Consider the following 20482-nt stretch of genomic DNA (forward strand, 5'->3'; position numbering starts at 1 on the left):
ACAACTACTACTACAATTGCTACTACTAGTGTTGTTTATGCTACTATGTTATAATATGATACTAGTGTGGCAACTTTAATCGCTCATTTTACAACCAAGAATAGATATGTAATTATAGTTCTGTTTTAGATCAGAAGCTGTGAAATATTAGAGTCTACTCAAAACAACATTATCTAAAACATCCACCAAGAGATGGTTAAGGCAATCTAATTAAAATTAGCTCCTCTATTACATGTGGATCTAACAGCAGCCCGTTGAAGCTCATGTCCAGTTGACCTTTCATTCGACCAATCAAAACCTTACTTGTGAAATCATGCCAGTGATTTGAAAAGAATTTGAAAACATTCGGGATTATGCCGATGGTATACGAAATGATTCGGGTGAATTACAAAGTATGCCGGAAACTAATTGCAATATAAAATTGTATATAAAAATAGTTTTAAGACGAAAATAAAAAACCTGTGATGGTATAGCCATAAAATCTGTTTATACTAGTATACAATCCAGAGTTTATTAGTGCACTTTCCCCCTGTTTTTTCAATGTTGAAATAGACCAACAATTTGGCCTATTGCATAAATAGTCTCGCCCGATATTTTTAGAATTTGTATGCTCCCGAATAACTTATAACAGGCGAAGTGTAATTGGTTGATATTTAATTGTTATTTATAGATGAAATGTCACCTGGACATGGGAGTCCGTGCAATGCTGTTATATCTACTGGTAGACCCAGTAGAGCTAATTTTAATCAGATTGTGGTTAAAGGTACGTTTAGTGACCTTGACATTATTTGTGAGAATGAGACGAGAAGCGCAAACCGCCTGGACCTAGTCGCGTTGTCATCTTAATTCCCGGCGATGTTGACATCAGATATAACAAAGAGTCGATTGGGCGTCTTAAATCTGCTCATTGTATCGGTGTCGGTGTTCCTTCCTGGTAAAGGCTTTAAGGTTTACGCTCCCCACCATTATCAAGTACTGTAAATATGTATTTATTATAATCTGCTGCTTCTATTATAAAGCTTACACGTTGTATAACTTAAAGCAATAAAGAACTTCAATTGAAAATATTACTTGCAACTTGGCGAACTGGGTCATAATATCTGTAGCGAAATTGAAATTTGAGTTAGCCAAACAAAATATTAAAACATTAAAGCTTTATAAAGAAACGTATGTGATTTATTATTATTATTATTTTTTTTTTTTATATAATTATCACCTACTATGCTCCCCTACTACCGGCGCTCATTAAGTAGTGCCGTGGGTCAGACCATGGGTAATTCAATATGTTCGCTGGAATCAACTTTATTTCTTATTTGTCGATTCTGTTAATAACAGCTTAAAGACAGGGTTGCGAGTCACGTGACATACTAAAAGGTCATCAAAATCCGTTTTGCTTGGCAAGTCCCTTGTTCAATCAGCTACATGACATTGCACGTGTTACGATAGCTTGATGTGTAGTTGAATTATGGGTACGCAGTTATAGATCGCCGTGTTTTAACAGCTTACTAATGCAAAACACAAACACAACTGCATTTTGAATAAACTCACGCGTCTTCGCCATCAATGCATATCATGACACACATCCTGACATTTTCATTTGTTAACGCGGACGTATCTTGTCAGTGTCCATTTGTTGATCTTCTGGGATTAGCGGTCTTTTCAAAGAGAGGTGGTTAAGTCACTGGACATACGGCTGGTAGGTACAGGGTTCGCAGTCTGGTACCGGTTCCCACCCAGAGCGAGTTTTAACGACTCAGTAATTAGGTGTAAGAGCACTACACCACCTTCTCCCTTGCGAACAACAACGAATCACTACTCCACTGTCTTGGACAGGCAGCATCGAAAGCTGAGGTGTGTACCCAGGACAGCGTGCTTGAACCTTAATTGGGTATACGCATGCAACTAAGTTGAAATGAATGAATTAAAGAAAACAAAAGCTGACTGCGTTGTTTTGGATACTAGCAACGAATTTTCGACAACCTTTCATACACGGACGTTTTTCCCACACCACCACACCCTCAGCACCCCGACGTCCGTCTTCTGTCAAGTTTTCTTTTGAAGTAGTGAACTCCTTGGTCTAGTGGACAAGCTGCTGAACAATCAAGCTGACGACAGTGGCTCAAATCCCGTCAAAGCTGACTAACACTTCCATTCATCTTTCTCATCAATTACTCTTTGCCTGTCATTCTCATTATCTTAATATTTTTTTTTTTTACTAATTTCTCCTACGCCTTCAATCTGTTTCCACCCTGGCTGTCAGTTTCCTCGGACTCTGTCTTCTTAGTTGTCAACATCATCACCTACCTGTCTCAACGTCTTCCACGGGTGCAGTCTCTATGCATTTCCCTGCACCCACCTGGCATCCTCGTCCTCTGCCGCTAATAAAGCTGGTCTGACCCACGGCACTACTTAATGACCGCCGGTAGTAGGGGAGCATAGTAAGTGGTTACAAGTGCCTCTTAACAATGCCAGAAGTAATTACTGAACACTGCCGAAGTGGTCAGACTAAGCACACAGCTAAAGGCTGATAGGACATTGCAAGTGTCTGGCACGAATAGTCACCTGAGACAAGCACCTGCCGCGGTTGGAGAGACAAGGACTGGGTTGTAGAGGAGGACAGCAAAAGAAGGAGGAGCTGCCAGATCGGGAAGACATGAGATGGAAGTCAAAGGAGAAAAAGGAAAGGAGGCAGTGTGTTGGTGTGTGTTGGTGTGTGTGGGTGGGTGGGTGGGTGGGTGGGGGGGGGGGGGGTTGGTTGAAGTCTCTATTAACTGGATTGTTTCAAAATTTGGCACTATCCACAAACTAACAGAGATTTTGAAAATTTTGAATTTGATTTAACATTTGAACGTCGTATCTTCTCCAATGTTTGAATTGATTGTCCATAAATATGACATAACTATTTTCAAAATTTGATTCACAATGACACGCAACAGTGATACTCGACACTCTTCGTGTCCCATATCAACGTGTCCCATACCAACGTGTCCCATATCAACGTGTCGCATATCAACTTGTCCCATATGATATGATTGTCCAGAAACGTAAATACTTATATATCTGTACACTAATGTCACACTGCTAACATACAGTAGTACTTTTCAACACACTTCGGAATGTGTCACTAAATGTGTCCAATATCAATGTGTCCCATATCAATATGTCCCATATAAACGTGCCCCATATCGCTCATGTTGAGACTGTTTATTTCAGCGAATATTTTCTGTTGGTCGATTCAATGGGTTTTGTCTGGAAGTCTTCTCATCTATTTTAGCGACGCTATGACGTTCGTCCTCGTGGCTTTTCAAATACCGATTTGTCGGTCTCACGTCTTTGTGTCAAGTTTTGCTTTGCAATCTATACCATTTGGATTGTTCTGAAACTTGGTACATACATTTGTACAACAGTGATTCTCGAGACACTTCGAAATGCGTCATTAAATGTGTCTCATATCATCGTGTCCCATATCAACTTTTCTCATATCAACGTGTCCCATATCATCGTGTCCCCATCAACGTGTCCCATATCATCGTGTCCCACATCAACGTGTCCCATATCATCGTATCCCATATCAACGTGTCAAATATCAATTTGTCTCATAGTAACATGTCTCATATCAACGTGTCGCATATCAACGTGTCCCATATAATATAATGATTGTCTAGAAACGTAAATACTTATATATCTGTACTTTATGTGGACATTAATGCCACACTGTTAACATACAGTATGGCTTTTCAACATATTTCGGAATGCGTCACTAAATGTGCCCCATATCAACGTGCCCCATATCAATGTGTCCCATATCAATATGTCCCATATAAACGTCCCATATCGCTCATGTTCTGACTGTTTATTTTATTTCAGCAAATATTTGCCGTTATTTTGTCATGAAATAATATATTTGTAATTATTTTCCATGTATATAGCCGGTCCTGATTTGGCAAGTCTCTCTGTCGGTCTCTCTCTCTAAATTCCTGAATGTATGTTTTTAATCATATGTTTTATTTGAATTAGCATTATTTACTATTTAGTTATATACATATTCATCGGTTCTCTTTGGTGCAAACGGAATACACATAAACAAAGACAGAGAGAATCACACAGAGAGAGAGAGAGAGAGAGAGAATCACACAGAGAGAGAGAGAGAGAGAGAGAGAGAGAGAGAGAGAGAGAGAGAGAGAGAGAGAGAGAGAGAGAGAGATACAAGTTATGAATGCACCAAGCAATTTACCACAAAATAATAATAATAATAATAATAATAATAATAATAAAAACAATTAAAAAACGCAAACAGAACAAAAACAATGCAAACAAAACAAAATCCACACATACATTTATCATTTATAAAATAACCATAATTACAACGTATCAGAATGATTGTATCATTAACACATTACATTAATATGGCAAATGCCCAAGATAAAATGTATACGTGAAACAAAATATGTACACTTTTTAAACCACACACATAAATACCAAAATTTAGAAATTATAGTAACCAATACATGCAAAATATATAAATCTCCTTAGTCAAGGCCTCCAACCTACATCATAGCGGTTGGCTAAATTACAGGGACTAATTGATGCTTCAATGTAAATTTATCAAGTACATCACCCAATCCATTAATTAATGAAGATAATTATCAGTGCATCAAATATACAGTGTCATTACCTTTACTCGTTTCAACCCCAGTATTTTTACACAATTCCATTCAGGGTTTTTTTTGTTGTGTTCTTTTGTTTATTATTTATTTTCTTTGGTTTTCTTTGGTTTTCTTTTAAAAGTTGTAACGATGTGGTGTAGGGTACGCACGCCGCACACCGGCCTCGATGGTGTCGTGGTTAAGCCATCAGACATAATGCTGGTAGGTACTGGGGTCGCAGCCCGATACCCGCGTCCACCCAGAGCGAGTTTTAACGACTCAATGGTTAAGGTGTAAGACCACTACACCCTCTCTTCACTAATTAACCACTAACAACTAACCCACTATCCTGGATAGACAGCCTAGGTGCGTGTCTGGGACAGCCTGCTTGAACCTTAACTGGATATAAGCACGAAAATTAGTTGACACGAAATCAAATAAATGAAACTGGGTTTTTTAAATAAAAAAATGATACATTTAATGAAAAGGTTTTAACAAATACAAAAACCTATACGTCCGGTGTCTTTGATGCAATTATTATTTCGGTGAACACCGAAAGAGGTGAATATCGTGCTCAAATATATAGTGATGTGAGACCTTTTCCCGCGCATTAGTTAAACCTATGAGGGTTGAAGGGCTTGCTATTAGAAATGACAAAACAATTTTATATGTAATAATCATAGTAAGCATATATTCAATTAGGAGCACTTTATACCAACTTTATATGTATCAATATGTAAGTGTATGTATGCGTGTCTGTCGCTGTACGTGTGTGCGTGTGTGTGCCCATACATACATATGTATGTATGTATCTACGCAATACCAACTATACGTATGTGTGCGTGTCTCTGTGTGTGTGTGTGTATCTCGGTGTGCGTGTGCGTGCACTCGTACATGCATATGTATGTCTGTATCTAAGCTTTACCAACAGAGCTAACAAAATACATTTAACTGGCTACTGCGCAGGAGGGTGACATTATACCAACACTACTACACCCTCAAGTCTATGTCTGTCCCGGGCCTCTGGGCCACAAATTGTAACATTTACATGTAAAGCAATCAATACTGAATGGGGTGGAACTTCGGACCATTTATACAGGGGTTGAAATTGGCTGGAAACCAGAAATTCTGCCGGACTAAATGAAAACCTACCAGACCAAACATGATCATACAATATAAAGGCAAACATATTTCCCAGCCCGTGGTGACGTTCACCGACAAAAAGTGGTCGGGACGGCAGTATTTCGAGCACTGATTTATAAGATTCCAATGCTCTACTAGCTGGGCTGTTAGAGAAAGTCCCACCAAGTACTACTAGGAAGATGACTCCATACTAACACTACTTTACTATAACATTATCTTCAACTACAGGTTGTCATACTAAGAACATCAAACCAGGTATCTGTCCTACATCAACATCTGTCCATGAACAAAGTTTGTTACCGTGTTTGGATTCCTGGCACTTGAAGAACGAGCACACAAACGACCCGTTCTTTACTGCAGATCTGTCCGACCCTCCACAGCGTGAGTTAGGTCCTTTGATATTAACTATCAGATTGTACCTCTTGTCTTTGCTCAGTTTTAGGGGTCGAGGAAACTCCACGTCATATGTTGTCGTCCCAGCTGCGACTAAGACTGATTTTGTCACTGATGAACCTTCGATTACGTCATCTGTTGTCGGGTCAGTTATGAAAGCTCTGACGTCATAATTTGAAGTGGTTCTCTTATAGGGACCATACAACTGGAATCCTAGTAGTGATGCGCCTTGGTTTATGGAAAATATAATTCCATAATCCTTATCAGTAAAAAATGTGCAACAATAATTATCTTTTATGGTGAAGCGCTGTATTATAATTTTCTCTTGACGAATAACACCTATGCGCTTTTTGCCGTTAAATGGTGAAACGTTTTCATCTGGACATACGCAGTGTGCCAAGATCTTGAGTTTTTCTGTGTCACTCAGCAAATTAGTTGGTACTACATTTTTAACGAAATACTTTTGATCAAATGTGGGAAACCGCACGAGCTTTATGGCTTCCCCAATCACTTGTCGTCTGTTTTCGTGAGTTATACCTTTGTTCTGTTTCCTGCACGCGCTCTCACTCCACGCCACAACAGCTTCAAAGACAGATTGTTCATCGGTCTCCAGTTCTTCCGCTTGTATGATCTTAACCAAGCATTCGTGACAAAGGTCGGTAACTCCAGATGATTTTAGAACGGCATCTCCATTTTCCAAAATAAAGGTCAGAGCCTTTTCTTTCAATTCCTGCTCACCAAACACGTGGGCCTGTTCCAGTATCACACAGGCGTCGTCTGACGTCATCGATGAAGATAAATACGCCAGGCACTTCTGTTCCAGGGTTTTGACGTCATACTTCTTTGATACGTACAACAAACCCATTACACTGGCACCATCCATTGTGACGTCATCTGTGTAGAGATACCTGTGAAATAGTAATAAAAAGTGTCCTCATCTCACTTTAAAGCTGCAGTCCCTAGAATATTTTTATTATTTAAACATTTAGAATAGATGATCAAAATCTTTTATAGTGTATTCCAGTAAAGTTTGCAAGTCACCTGTTTACTGACATCTTTCTTTGAATTTTAAGAGTAAACACCACCTTGTACATCAATGAGAGCCCAAACAAGTAAATGCGAAATTAGGTAGAGTATCATTAAATAGATATTTACAAAATATTTACTTGTTTGTTTAATATGAAAGAAATAATCGACAACTATATTTTTTGTTCTATTTCTGACACTACTTTAGGCGCCGAGCTTCTCACGTGATACTGAACACATTTAACTATCTCGATTGTCGGATAGTCTCTTTAACTCCAAAACATACATCCTGGGTATAAGATCTTACCGGGATGGTTGGGAAGTTTACCGTGACATTCCCTACACCAGCCATATACTATTTCGGCAGCCCTGCCAGGATGGGTGGGTGGAGGGGGGGGAGGGGTACCTTGAAATTTCCGACACTGGCCAGCTGTTGACATAAGCGGTACAGGTAAAAGGGCGTCAATAATTACGTCACACTCGGAGGCGGGGGGAGGGTGTGTGTGTGTGTGTGTGTGTGTGTGTGTGTTCCGATGCACGAAACATTGTCAAGACCATATGTTATTCTTATTCATCACCCTATCAAATAAAAAAGATCGAATCTATTTTTCTTTTGTTCTATACATTGTCATTATCTATTTATTTATTACTGAGCGTATACTTTTGACGATCACTGTTCATAGCGAACATAAACAAAATTGTAATAAGCATTTGAGTTTGTATTTCACATTAATAAACATTGTTATAATATGGTAACCCGATACCGTAACTTTAACAAGGAGAGAATAGGAGAGATTTAAAAAAAAGACGAATGAAGAAGAGAAAGAAGAAGCAAACAAAGAAAAAAGTTACATCTTGTTTTGTTTAATGACACCACTAGAACACACTGATTTATTATTCATCGGCTATTGGATGTCAAATATTTGGTAAGTCTGATATACTATAGTCTTAGAGGAAACGCGCCATATTTGTGTGTATTAGTAGCATTTTATATGCACCATCTCACAAACAGGGTAGCACATACCACGGCCTTTGACATATCAGTCGTGGGGCACTGGCTTGAACAATGGACCCACTGACGGGGATTGATCCTAGGCCGACTGCCATTAACCGAAATCTTTACCATTGTGCTGAAGGGGTGGGGGGGGGGGGGGGGGGGGGGAGGAGGAGGAGAGAGCCACAGGCGTCGGGCGTTGCCAGCAGATACAGAGGAAGTGGGCAATGATTATTTTGTCTTTCAGTTGGAGGCCAGTGAATATTCCGACCATATCAGCTTGATACCTTGAAGAGCGTTCCTATTCGATACACCCACCACCACCAACAAAAACACTATCACCACCACCACCACCGCCATAACAACATTCTTAGTAATAGTAGTAGCAGCAGCAGTAGTGCTATAGTTTTAACAGCAGCAAATTCAAGAAACATGGGCAAGGTCTGTTATACAAAGCAATTCATAGTTGTGTGTTCTTCATGCTAATCTAGCTTACTAACAGGATAATTACTGTAATTAATATAATGTTCAAATATGTTATCCTAAACAGTGATCCCTTCTCCAGCTATCCCAGTCCCTAAATAATTACTCTGACGCATAATATTTGAAAATAAAATGTACATACCTTAGAAACTGTTCAAATATGTCGTGTTCCACTTCCGGAATGACGATCTCACCCTGCTCTGCCAATAGTCCGTAGAACATGGCCTCGAACACGCCGCTGCGGATACTGATAATCAGTCTGTGAGCCTGGACGCTCTTCTGTTCTCTCCCCACCTTGAAAGTCACGTCAGTAAGAACTTTCTTTTGAAGAGAGTATCTCAGACACTGAGTGATGGATTCTTCTCTCTGCCAGCTCTTCACAGATCCCCACTGAGACAATCGAGGTCTTTTCCGAGTTGTCATTTTGTAGCTGAAAATACAGTTTAGTTTATTAGAGTCACAGGGCCCAGGTTTTATGAAACGATTGTAGCTACAATCAAACTTGGTGATGTACAATCGACTTTATGCTGAGAATCAGTTTGTGAGCCTGGGCGCTCTTCTGTTCTTTCTCCACCCGGAATGTGACGTCAATGAACATTTTATTTTCAAGAAAATGTCTGAGATATTCTGTAACAGATTTTTTGCTCTGCCAGCTGTCAAGACCAGACTCAGTCTGACTACTTGATTTGCATTTCGCCATCTTGTCCCTGAAAATATACATAAAATAGCTGCCTTGTTCTCTTTGTTTTATTATGCGGTTCATGCATCAACAAGGAACCATTCACGGGACTGGGAATAGGTTCATGTCTATTTGTAAAACACTTCCTTAATATTTTCTGAAGGGACTACCCTGAATTTCTGCATTATAAGATGTCTTCAACTAACACAATTTTGTAACGACTAGTATTACACATTAAATATATTTCCTTCTTTAGAATATTAGTGTCTGTATAGTCAACGTGTTTCTCACCATCACAATATTTGTAAGTAGCCCAAACTGGATTTCCAATCCAAATATTTTCGCAAGTAAGAAACAAATATACAAAAACTCCGTTTAATTTGTGTTACTTATTTAATAAAACAACCCCAAAACAGCTTTAAAAATAAAACAGGATAGTCTCTTTATTTAATGTTTTATTTAATAAAATACCCTCTCAAAATAAGAAAAAAACAAAAAAAAACGAAAAGCACACACACACACACACACATACACACACACACACACACACACGAGCAAAACAACGAACCCAATTCAGTCACACATGCATACACACACACACCACTGGCGTACAATTGATCCAATAGCAGCAGTGATGGTTTATACCTACCTACCTACCTGCCTGCATGCATGCATACACACATAGATACATACATACAAACATAGATGCAAACATACATACATGTCTGTGCGTGCGTGTGTGTTTGTGGCTGCCCCCCCCCCCCCCCCCACACACACACACTTGTCGGCACCTTCCTACGGCACTGCAGAAACACACACACACACACACACACACACAAACACCAAAAGATAAAGAAGAACACAACATAAACAAAAACAAAAAACAAAAAACCAAAACCAAAAACGAACTAGACAACACAATAATCACCATTATTGACAGTGTGGCGTACACAATGCACGTGAATGTATGTAGTATAATACTGTATGGTGGTTCTCAAATAACCCGCAGTGATAGGAGCGATCTCGAGTGTCAGCGAGTGTTCAGCCTCCTCTACATATCTACGGTCCATTTGTTTACATGTTGCTATGCGACGCCGAAGCTTTACAAATATTACTTGATATAGTATAGTACGGATTGGTGGTTCTCAAATAACAAGGTGTATTTGTTTACATGTTGCTATGCGACGCCGGAATTTTTAAAATATGACTGTTTTCCACTGTGTCCAACTAACGTTTTCCCCATTATTTTTCTGTATTGCAAATATTCTCCTATCTACCACATCCACAATCCTTCCGCCGGTGAAATACAGCAGTTATGACATGCATAGCCCAAGTCCCTTTGTATAGTATCTATGAAAAGGAATATTTCGACGTGTCCTGTATCACGTACACTGTTCTGTGACAGTAACTACATGTATAAACTAGTTGTGTATAAAATCAAGCGATTTAATCGATAGCAGAACGGACAAGTGACAGACTCGACAACTGAAGGCGTGATTACTTTTAAATAAAAGTGTTCGTACCTTCGAATTCTTCCAGCATCAATATTTCTAACATTTAAGTAAAATACTTCCTCGAATAGTACGTGATTCCCTGGAAAATGTAACTTTCAGTTTTAAAATACTGTTACATACAAAGCGAGACAACTCTGTGTCAGTTATATATTCATTGAAGTGTAGGTTGCACTATACCAAATAAAATCCCAAAGGCGAAAAAGTTAACTTATGTGGTTAAAATCACTACATTGAAGAAAGGAAGGAAGGAAATGTTGTATTTAACGACGAACACAACACATTTTAATTACGGTTATATGACGTCAGACATATGGTTAAGGACCACACAGATATAGAGGAAACCAGCTGTCGCCACTTCATGGGCTACTCTTTTCGATTAGCAGCAAGGGATCTTTTATATGCACTATCCCACAGACAGGATAACTGTTAACACATACCACGGCCTTTGATATACCAGTCGTGGTGCACTGGCTGGAGCAAGAAATAGCTCAATGGGCCCACTGACGGGGATCGGTCCCAAACCGACCGCGCATCAAGCGAACGCTTTACCACTGGGCTACGTCCCGCCCCCACTACATTGAAGATATCAACCAAATTATGACGAAAGTGGAACCTTTCGTAGCTCATTTTCCATATAACCAGATGTTTTTACAGCACAATTCACCAAAGAATTGTATATAACTTTACCACCACCACCACCACCACCACCACCACCACCACCACAAGTAGTAGTCCCACGCTACGATTTATAACGGTGACCTTATTAGACCTATCCGACTGAGGGGTGACGCGTGATCTATTTATAGCGCGATGGGACATTCCCGCGATTGCACAACACGCAGCAATACGCTGGGACGTCACGTGATTAATTAACCAATCAGAGCGCGGCACCCCACACCCAGCACATTATTGATGCAGAATCGGCTTTTCCTTTTCATTACAAATAATATATACACCGCCTTTACAAAACCGAAACTACGTTTTATCAGCTGGCGATATCAAAGCGATCGATTCATTCAATGAAGATGAAAATACAAATAAAAGGAACGTATTTTTTTATCCCACATTAGGGGATCTCGTTACAAACATCTTTATTGTTTTTCATATATCTTCAAACCTTTGTTAAAATAATAATATTAAATCTTTGATCAGTTCAGCGAAATCGGAATTGCCCGTAAATGTCAGACCGACAACATATCCGGTTCAACTAACGGTTCATAAAAGATGAGTCAGCTTGTATTTCGTAGCAACGTTTTTGTACCAAATACTGAGATGCAAAATAAGGAGTATGTCTTTCCACAAAGTCGACGAACACACAACGATATATACTGAGATGCAAAATAAGGAGTATGTCTTTCCACAAAGTCGACGAACACACAACGATATATGGTAGCAAAGCTGTCGCCTTATTTTCCTTCTTTTTTTTTTTTTTGCTTTCCGTTTTTGTTTACTTTCCGTTCTTTTTTTGTTTTTTATTGATTTATCTGTTGTTGGGTTTTCTGGGGTTGTTTGTTTAGCGTGTTGTGCCGCGCGGCTCCCCTCCTTTAATTTTCACCCAGCGAGAATTCATTTGTTTATCTATTACAATTACTCTCCTATCTACCACACCCACAAGCCTTCCGCCGGTGGAATACACCAGTTATAACATCCACCACCCATAGTATCTATAAAAATAAACATTTCGACAAATGGAAAACCTATAGGTGTCTTGTACCCTAACCACTGACTTTCACTGTTCTGTGGCATGAACTATTTGTGTATAAAATCAGTGATTTAATCGCTAGCAGAGCGAACTAGTAACAGACTTAACCACTGAAGGCGTGGTTATTTTGAAATAAAAGTGTACATACCTCCGAATTCTCCCAGCGTCAATATTTCTAAACCTTATGAAAAATACTTCCTTGAATGTCACGTGATTTCGTGGAAAAAAACACTTTCTGTTTTAACATACTGTTCAGAGCGAGACTACTCCATATTTTTTTTAACAATGTATGAGTTATCTGATGAAACATGGAACAGCCCAATCGTTAGTACATAAAAATCTATATTTATATTCACATCACACAAAACAGGTTTCTGGTAACCAATTACTAGTTGCATACAGTGCATCACACGAGGCGTATTTACGGGGGGGGGGGGGGGGGGGAGGGGGAGAAATAGCGGGGACGGGTACTTGAAACTTCGATGGCTCAGTGGTAAAAGGTGGTAATATATATACGTTCAAAAGAAGAAACGCAAAAGTAGATTGTGTTTACTCTGGAAAGATGTATTTAATCGATTAACGGAAAGCAACTGTATGCGGTCTTGCATTGTCGTGCTGGAATACAACGTTGTCGTTATTCATAATTGATCCTTTGCTGCATTAGGGCAAATATAGCGGGTGTTCTGTGACAACTACAAGTAATAATTACCAAATGTTTGACAGCCATTAGTCGATGATTAATTAATCAATGTGCTCTAGTGGTGTCGTTAAATAATTGGAACGACGTGTGGCTGCAAAGTTTCATATCTATATCTCTGTGCCGTTAATTTCCCTTGAATGTAAACCATGTTGGTCCGGCCAGTGTGTGAAATTGCTGCCCTATCATTTCTTTTTTGTGCGTTTCTTTCTTTTTTTTTCTTTCTTTTTTTGTATGAGAATTGAGAAAAAAAGGGGAGACGTTTGATAAAAATAGGCGAAGTGGACATTTATCGGTACATTTCGTAACTTTTCGTCATGTACCGCTCTCATTAGGAAAAATTTCAAATTATACACTCAGATATAATAGAAATATTTCGATATTAAATACTATTACTTCCTGTAATAAAATTTAAACAAAGAATTGTATTTTTTATTAGAAACGTGATACTTTAAAGTTTTTGATGGTTCGCTATGTTAAAATGAATTTAATTGGTCTCCGCAGATGGCGCGACATGCTTCAATATACAGTCTGGCGCCAAAGTAAAAACACCGACAGACAAGGTTACAAGTGACCTATGACACCAAACAAGTCGGGGTCTTAACGGTCACGTCTGTTGTGTGATTTTTTTTTTTTTTTAAACCGAAGTAGGTCCAACATATACTGACGGGCAAAAGAAAGTATACCGGCGAAATATAAAACGAAAATAAAATAATTAAAACATATTTATTATAACATTCACATTTATTGAAAAGTTTATACATTTTCAGTTTATTACATGTAATTTCACAGTTGAACAATACCTATAGGTTACATGATAATGTTCGATAGACACGTGGGGTCAGTTTGTGAATTGACACAATGTGCTGAAATAAACACGGTCAACTTTTCCAATAAATGTGTAGGCAATGAATGTCTAATAACGGGTATGGCCACCCTGAGCATCAATACACGCCACGCCACGACGTCTGATGGAACGGGTCAATCGCCTGATGACGTCATTGGGTATTCTTCTCCATTCTTCTGCCAGAGCCTGTGCAAGCTGTTGTCTGTTACCTGGTGGGTTGGGACGTTATCGGATTCGTGTATCAAGTTGATCCCAAAGGTGTTCAAGCGGGGACATGTCTTGAGATCGAGCTGGCCAAGGTAAAACATCGATGTTGTTGCTTGTATGAAGTTCTGTACTATCCGAGCAGTATGGGGCCTGGCGTTGTCATGTTGAACTATCGTTGTTTTGGTGCAAGCAAATCGTCGTGTAATATCGGTGTACGATGTTCTCACCTGCACCATACCAATGGCGCGTTCCCTCTGTTCTGCCGTTAGACGTGGCATATATTGGGTGATTTTATGAACAAGTGGACTCTGCACATTCATACTTCTGCGTTTTTATACACATTTTGCACGTGCAACTTAAGAAGTCCATGCAAAACGTTAAATGGATTTTTCACTAATTGATTGCGACAACAATAGCCAATGCCAGAACAGGGAGTGGGGTTTGCACGGACGATGTCAATATTATCGATTTTTTATTGTATGCACTTTGACTATCGGTCTGATATAAGAAAATATTTAAGAAATCATTGGTATACTTTCTTTTCCCCTTCAGTATATTACAGCGACTTCGACTTCCCACTATTGTTAATAAATCCGCGACCTGAGCTGATATTCGACAATGAAGATATCGAGGAATATTGTAATTCACGCGTTTGCCAGCAGTTCCTCTCTAACAGTCAACACGTCATTTTAGTATAAAAAAGAAATGTGCAGGCACGGCGGAAACAAGTAGATATTGGGGGTGGGGGTGGGGGTGGGGGTGGGGATGACTGAGATCGACGGCACAAAGCAGTTTGTAGGGGTTCGGGGGTTTGTTCTCCCGTAAAATATTGAAACCTAGATGTCCTGAAATGCAATTTCCTGCATTCTGGAAGTAAAATGCATGTCTGCCTTAAGATTTACTACCAATACTATTTTTTAATCAGAATTATTGGGGGGTGGGGGGTGCAGCAAACCGCTGGTCCGCCGTGCCTGATGTGCGACGACACCTCATCCCATTTTAAAATACGGTGACCGCCACGTTACGTCTAGAAATAAACTAGCGTCGCCCACATAGGTTACTCTTATTCAGTAGCCACTCATTACATTACAGTACTCATTTGAAGGGTAGAACCAGCCTCGATGGCGTCCTGGTTAAGCCATCGGACATAAGGCTGGTAGGTACAGGGTTCGCAGCCCGGTACCGGCTCCTACCCAGAGCGAGTTTTAGCGACTCAATGGGTAGACGTAAGCCCATCTTCTCTCTCACTAACCACTAACAGCTAACAACTAACCCACTGTCCTGGACAGACAGCCCAGATAGCTGAGGTATGTGCCCAGGGCAGTGTGCTTGAACCATAATTGGATATAAGCACGTAAATAAGTTGAAATGAAAAGAAAAGCTATTTACATAACAACTACCTCTTTATAAACATTGTTATACTTTAGAAACAAATTGCGTGTGCCCATTGAAACCGATCTTTGCCAAGTATAATACATTAAAAAATAATAATAATTTGGGAGACTCAAAAATTGCACTGGCAAATCAACGTGCTAACATGACTCGCCCGAATGGAAAGAAAAACACACAAAAAACTCCCAAGTGCAAACCCTGTAAGTATCACGTGACCCACTACAACCGCTATCCACGGTCTTTCAGGTTGATTAAATGTTATTGGTGTATTATCTGGGTGTTTTGATCCAGTACTTATGTGATAAGATTTCTCTTTTAAAAAGTTAACATTATCGGCAATGGCAACTGATTAGCTAAAAAGAACCTTCACACGACATGACACGTGATACGATTGTCGTGAAACACTATTTTCTATTTGGTGACGACGTGTATATTTATTATCACACGACGACGTGTTCTGTTTCTCTGTCACCTGAATTGAAATCCCCGATAACTGTCAGTGTGAACGTGACCTACCGTGTTACGAGGTATGTGTAGATAAACGGGTTTTACAAGGGTGGTACATTCTTTGGCCCAGTTCATCGAGATAAATAAAACCTCGAGCGCAAACGCAGATGTTTATGTTAACAACGCTATCTGCCTTTAACAAAAAGGTGGCCGTTTGCTTCGAACGAAATTGCGGTCAAAATAACGATACAAAAATGTATTATTATTTAACGACACCACTAGAGCACATTGATTTATTAATCATCGGCTATTGGATGTTAAACATTTGACAGTCTTAGAGAGGAAGCAAGCTATATATTTCCATTAGTAGCAAGGGATCTTTTATATGCAGCATCCCCCAGACAAGATAGCACATAGAACGGTTTTAGGGGGGTTACATCCTTGTTGAAGTAAAACAAAACTCGCCATATTGACTTTATGAAATCGCCACATTCCGAATTTTGTAGCCACATTAAAACAGAAATCGCCAAATTTAATATAATAATGAAACAAAACTCGCCATTCGTACTTTTATATGTAACATTTCAAGCATATTCGTGTGAAAACTATTACTTTTTTAAGATATCGATTAATAATGTGGGGTGTTTTGGGGGTTTTGTTTTTTTTGTTGTTGTTTTTTGGGGTTGTTTTGTTTTTGGGGGTGGGGGGGGGTTATAAAATGTATTGCTCCAGGAACATTTCTAGAAAAAATAGGTAAGGTAGGTCGAATGAAAACTATTACTTTTTAACATATGAATTAATAAGTATGTTTATTAAAATGTGTGGTTCCAGGAACAGGTCTAGAAAAATTAGGTACGGTAGGTCGGATTTAAAAAAAAAAATCACTCCCCTTTTTAGGTAGGGGCTCAATATTCATTTTTTAGGGCTAGAACAAACCATAGCATGTCATATTTTTATATCACATCACATACATAGCACATTGATCTAAACACAATAATACGGTATTGTTGTAGCAGATGGGACCTCCAGCAGCAACTTGTGCTGTTCTGCCCCTACCGCCCGCTCCCGCCCCCGCCCCACCCCTTCTGGCGCTTCACGTTACTAGTTGGGATATCATGTTACACAGACTTTCTCATAATGAATGAAATCTGTAAACACAACACACAAATAAAGATGTAGAAATAGAAAAGTTACTAAAATAACATTGAGTTAAAATAAGTTCTCTTTTGTTTGCAAGAGCCCGAGAACCGACAGTTAGGTTGATGTCCTCCCCCCTCCCCCCCCCCATTGTGTCTGCACAATATGACTACTCGACCCCACCTCCCCCATTCCATTTCTTCACCGGATAGAATTATATTTGGTGTAAGGTCACTACCAACCTTTTCACTAACTACTACCTCCCACTAGCCTGGACAGATAGCCCCATATAGCTGACGTGTGTGTGTCCAGGTGTATCAACTGGTGTAAGGTCACTACCCAACCTTTTCACTCACTACTACCTCCCACTAGCCTGGACAGATAGCCCCATATAGATGACGTGTGTGTGTCCAGGTGCTTACACCTTAATGGACTACTGGATTATTGTTAGAGGGAGAATTTCACTTATAAACTAAGCACTACCCTCAGCACATGCGCAATCAATATGCTTTTTCTTGTCTGCTGTTGGTTGCAAATGTAAAAACGTCAAGGTTTGTAAAGAAATCTATCCATTTCTCGATTTTATGGGCTCTTGTGACTTTGTGTTTGATTGTAGAGTATGCTAAATGTGTAATATTTGTAATTGTTTGTCTTATAAACGACACGAAGTTGTTTTTGTGTGTCTCTTTCCCGGTAAGCGTGGGCTGTACCATCGCTGCTGCTGCAATGGGTGGATGAGTGGCGTGTTCTGTGCATTTAATTGCAAACTACCGGCCTCAGTGACGTCGTGGTTAGGCCATCGGTCTACAGGCTGGTAGGTACTGGGTTCGGATCCCAGTCGTGGCATGGGGTTTTTAATCCAGATACCGACTCCAAACCCTGAGTAAGTGCTACGCAAGGCTCAATGGGTAGGTGTAAACCACTGGCACCGACCAGTGATCCATAACTGGTTCAACAAAGGCCATGATTTGTGGTATCCTGCCTGTGGGAAGTGCAAATAAAAGATCCCTTGCTGCTAATCGGAAAGAGTAGCCCATGTAGTGGCGACAGCGGGTTTCCTCGTATGATTTGTGTAGTCCTTAACCATATGTTTGACGCCATATAACCGTAAATAAAATGTGTTGAGTGCGTCGTTAAATAAAACATTTCTTTCTTTCGTAATTGTAAACAGAAATAAACAAAATAAAACACTGTACAGCACAGGTAAATATTGTATGATTACACCCCTTCTCTGTAATGGTCTAGTCCGGCTCTGTCGCAGACAGCGGGATGGCCGCAGACCACAATTAATTTCGCTATATGTTTCTATATAGCCTTAGTGGCTATAACATTTTTATTAATATCAGCAGGCCCGTGGATTTTTGTATGCACCTTTGCCTGCCTGGGGGACATATACCCTGAAAAGGACAACCTCTGTTGTCCAGCTCTTTCTCCCATCATAACAAACACACCCTCTAAACATGGTCAGAGTACACCCATTTTATAAAAAAAAAACTACTTTTGCATGGGCCGGAATTACAACAAACAAGTCTTTAATGTCAAAATGTTACACATATATACAAACTACATGCTCTCCCCTGTCACTTCAGTCGAATAGTTGCCACTTCATAGCTGTCTGCCATGAAATAATCACAGTCAAACAGCAGACTACTTGCGCGGACAAATGGGAAGATGACTGTAATCTGAGGCCGGATAATATTTAGACGGATGGCGCATCATAAATCTGAAAATAGACCGCCACGTCAGCAAACGTCTTGTAATGCAAAACACACTGGCCAAGACGTGTTTTTTGTATGTCTTTTTCTTCTTTTTATTATGATACGGTCGGACGTTGCCCAGTGGTAAGGCGCTCGCTTGGTATGCGGTTGGTTTAGGATCAATCCCTGTCGGTGGGACCATTGGATTATTTCACGTTTCAGCCAGTGCACCATGACTGGTATATCAAAAATTGTGCTATTTGCTATCCTGTCTATGGGATGGTGCATAAATATCCCTTGCTAGGCTACTAATAGAAACAAATTTAGCGGATTTCTTCTCTAAGACTATATGTCAAAATTACCAAAATTATTGACTTCCGGTAGACCATGGTTAATAAATCAATGCGCTCTAGTCGTTAAAGAAAAATCAAACTTGTATTGTTATTATTTTTGATTTTCCAATACATTTTCATTAATATGTAGGTGAAAAAAGTACATAAATAGCTATTTTTATCTGGTGAAATAGCTAACCTACCTTGCCTAAACAAAATTCCGCACATTTCCGGAAACACACAAGAGGTAAGAGATCTTTTATATGCATGTTCTCATAAACAGAACAACATTTAATATATTCGACGGGAAAAAGACACTCCACAAAAAAAAAAACCCAAAACAAAAATAAAAAACCCATTAACCTACAAGGTCAAAGAGAAATGTGTATGTTGTTCTGATTGCATAAGTCAGAACAATTAGGATAGCCTAGGTAGACTCCTATCTTTTTTCTTTTCTTTCTGAGTTAAATTATTTAGTGTAGGCAGACATTTGTATAGAGGTATATGTAGCAAGAGAGCAAGGTTTTTTTAAAGTTTATATTGTTAAATTTGGCCATAAGATGTATAGATGTATCTATGTGTCATTCAACTGATTGGGTTTTTTTTTTTTTTTTTTTTTGGGGGGGGGGGGGGGGGGGGTATGTTTGTTTGTTTTCATTCCAGCCAGTGCACCGCATCTGGTCAAAGGTTGTGGTATGTGCTTTCGTGTCTGTGGAAAAGTGCATATAAAAGATCCCAGCCTTGTTGCCTCAGGAAAAATGTAGTGGGTTTCTTCTGATGACTGTATGTCAGAATTACCAAATGTCTGGCATCCGCAAATAATTTGCCGTGGAAAAATAGTGACCACGGCAATTCTATCGTTAACATGTTTGCAACTCTGGATTGTAAGTAAATCTGAATGTTGAGTGCTATTTATTTTGTGTGTTTTATTTATGAATACCAATGGCGGTATTCGTCGACTAAAACTGACGTCACAGTTAACACGCAAATGACACGTGCACGATCAACAACAATGGGGTTGTAAGTGGGTAAGCCCAAGTAAATCAGTAACGTTTGTTTTGTGTTGTTGTTTTTATTGTATTAGATCTCGCTCTCTCTCTCTCTCTCACTCTCTCACTCTCTCTCACTCTCTCTCTCTCTCTCTCT

General features: G+C 39.5%; 1 protein-coding gene across 2 annotated transcripts in view; it reads right to left on the bottom strand.

Annotated features, from left to right (window-relative positions):
* Positions 1-4356: 4356 nt before the first annotated feature.
* LOC121385733 (BTB/POZ domain-containing protein 2-like) overlaps positions 4357-20482 on the bottom strand; it is a 20973-nt gene continuing 4847 nt past the window's right edge. Inside the window, exons 1-2 of one of the 2 annotated variants that reach the window (XM_041516501.1) lie at positions 8828-9340; positions 4357-7090 (exon numbers count right to left, since the gene is read on the bottom strand). In XM_041516501.1, coding sequence (XP_041372435.1) covers positions 6022-7090; positions 8828-9108 — 1350 coding nt within the window. In that variant the 5' untranslated portion in view covers positions 9109-9340 and the 3' untranslated portion in view covers positions 4357-6021. Of the gene's footprint in view, positions 7091-8827; positions 9341-20482 lie in introns of those variants that run through there. The other variant, XM_041516502.1, reaches the window with a different exon arrangement.

This window comes from Gigantopelta aegis, chromosome 12 (genome assembly GCF_016097555.1).
Source record: "Gigantopelta aegis isolate Gae_Host chromosome 12, Gae_host_genome, whole genome shotgun sequence".
In the NCBI taxonomy this organism is placed as follows: Eukaryota; Metazoa; Mollusca; class Gastropoda; order Neomphalida; family Peltospiridae; genus Gigantopelta; species Gigantopelta aegis.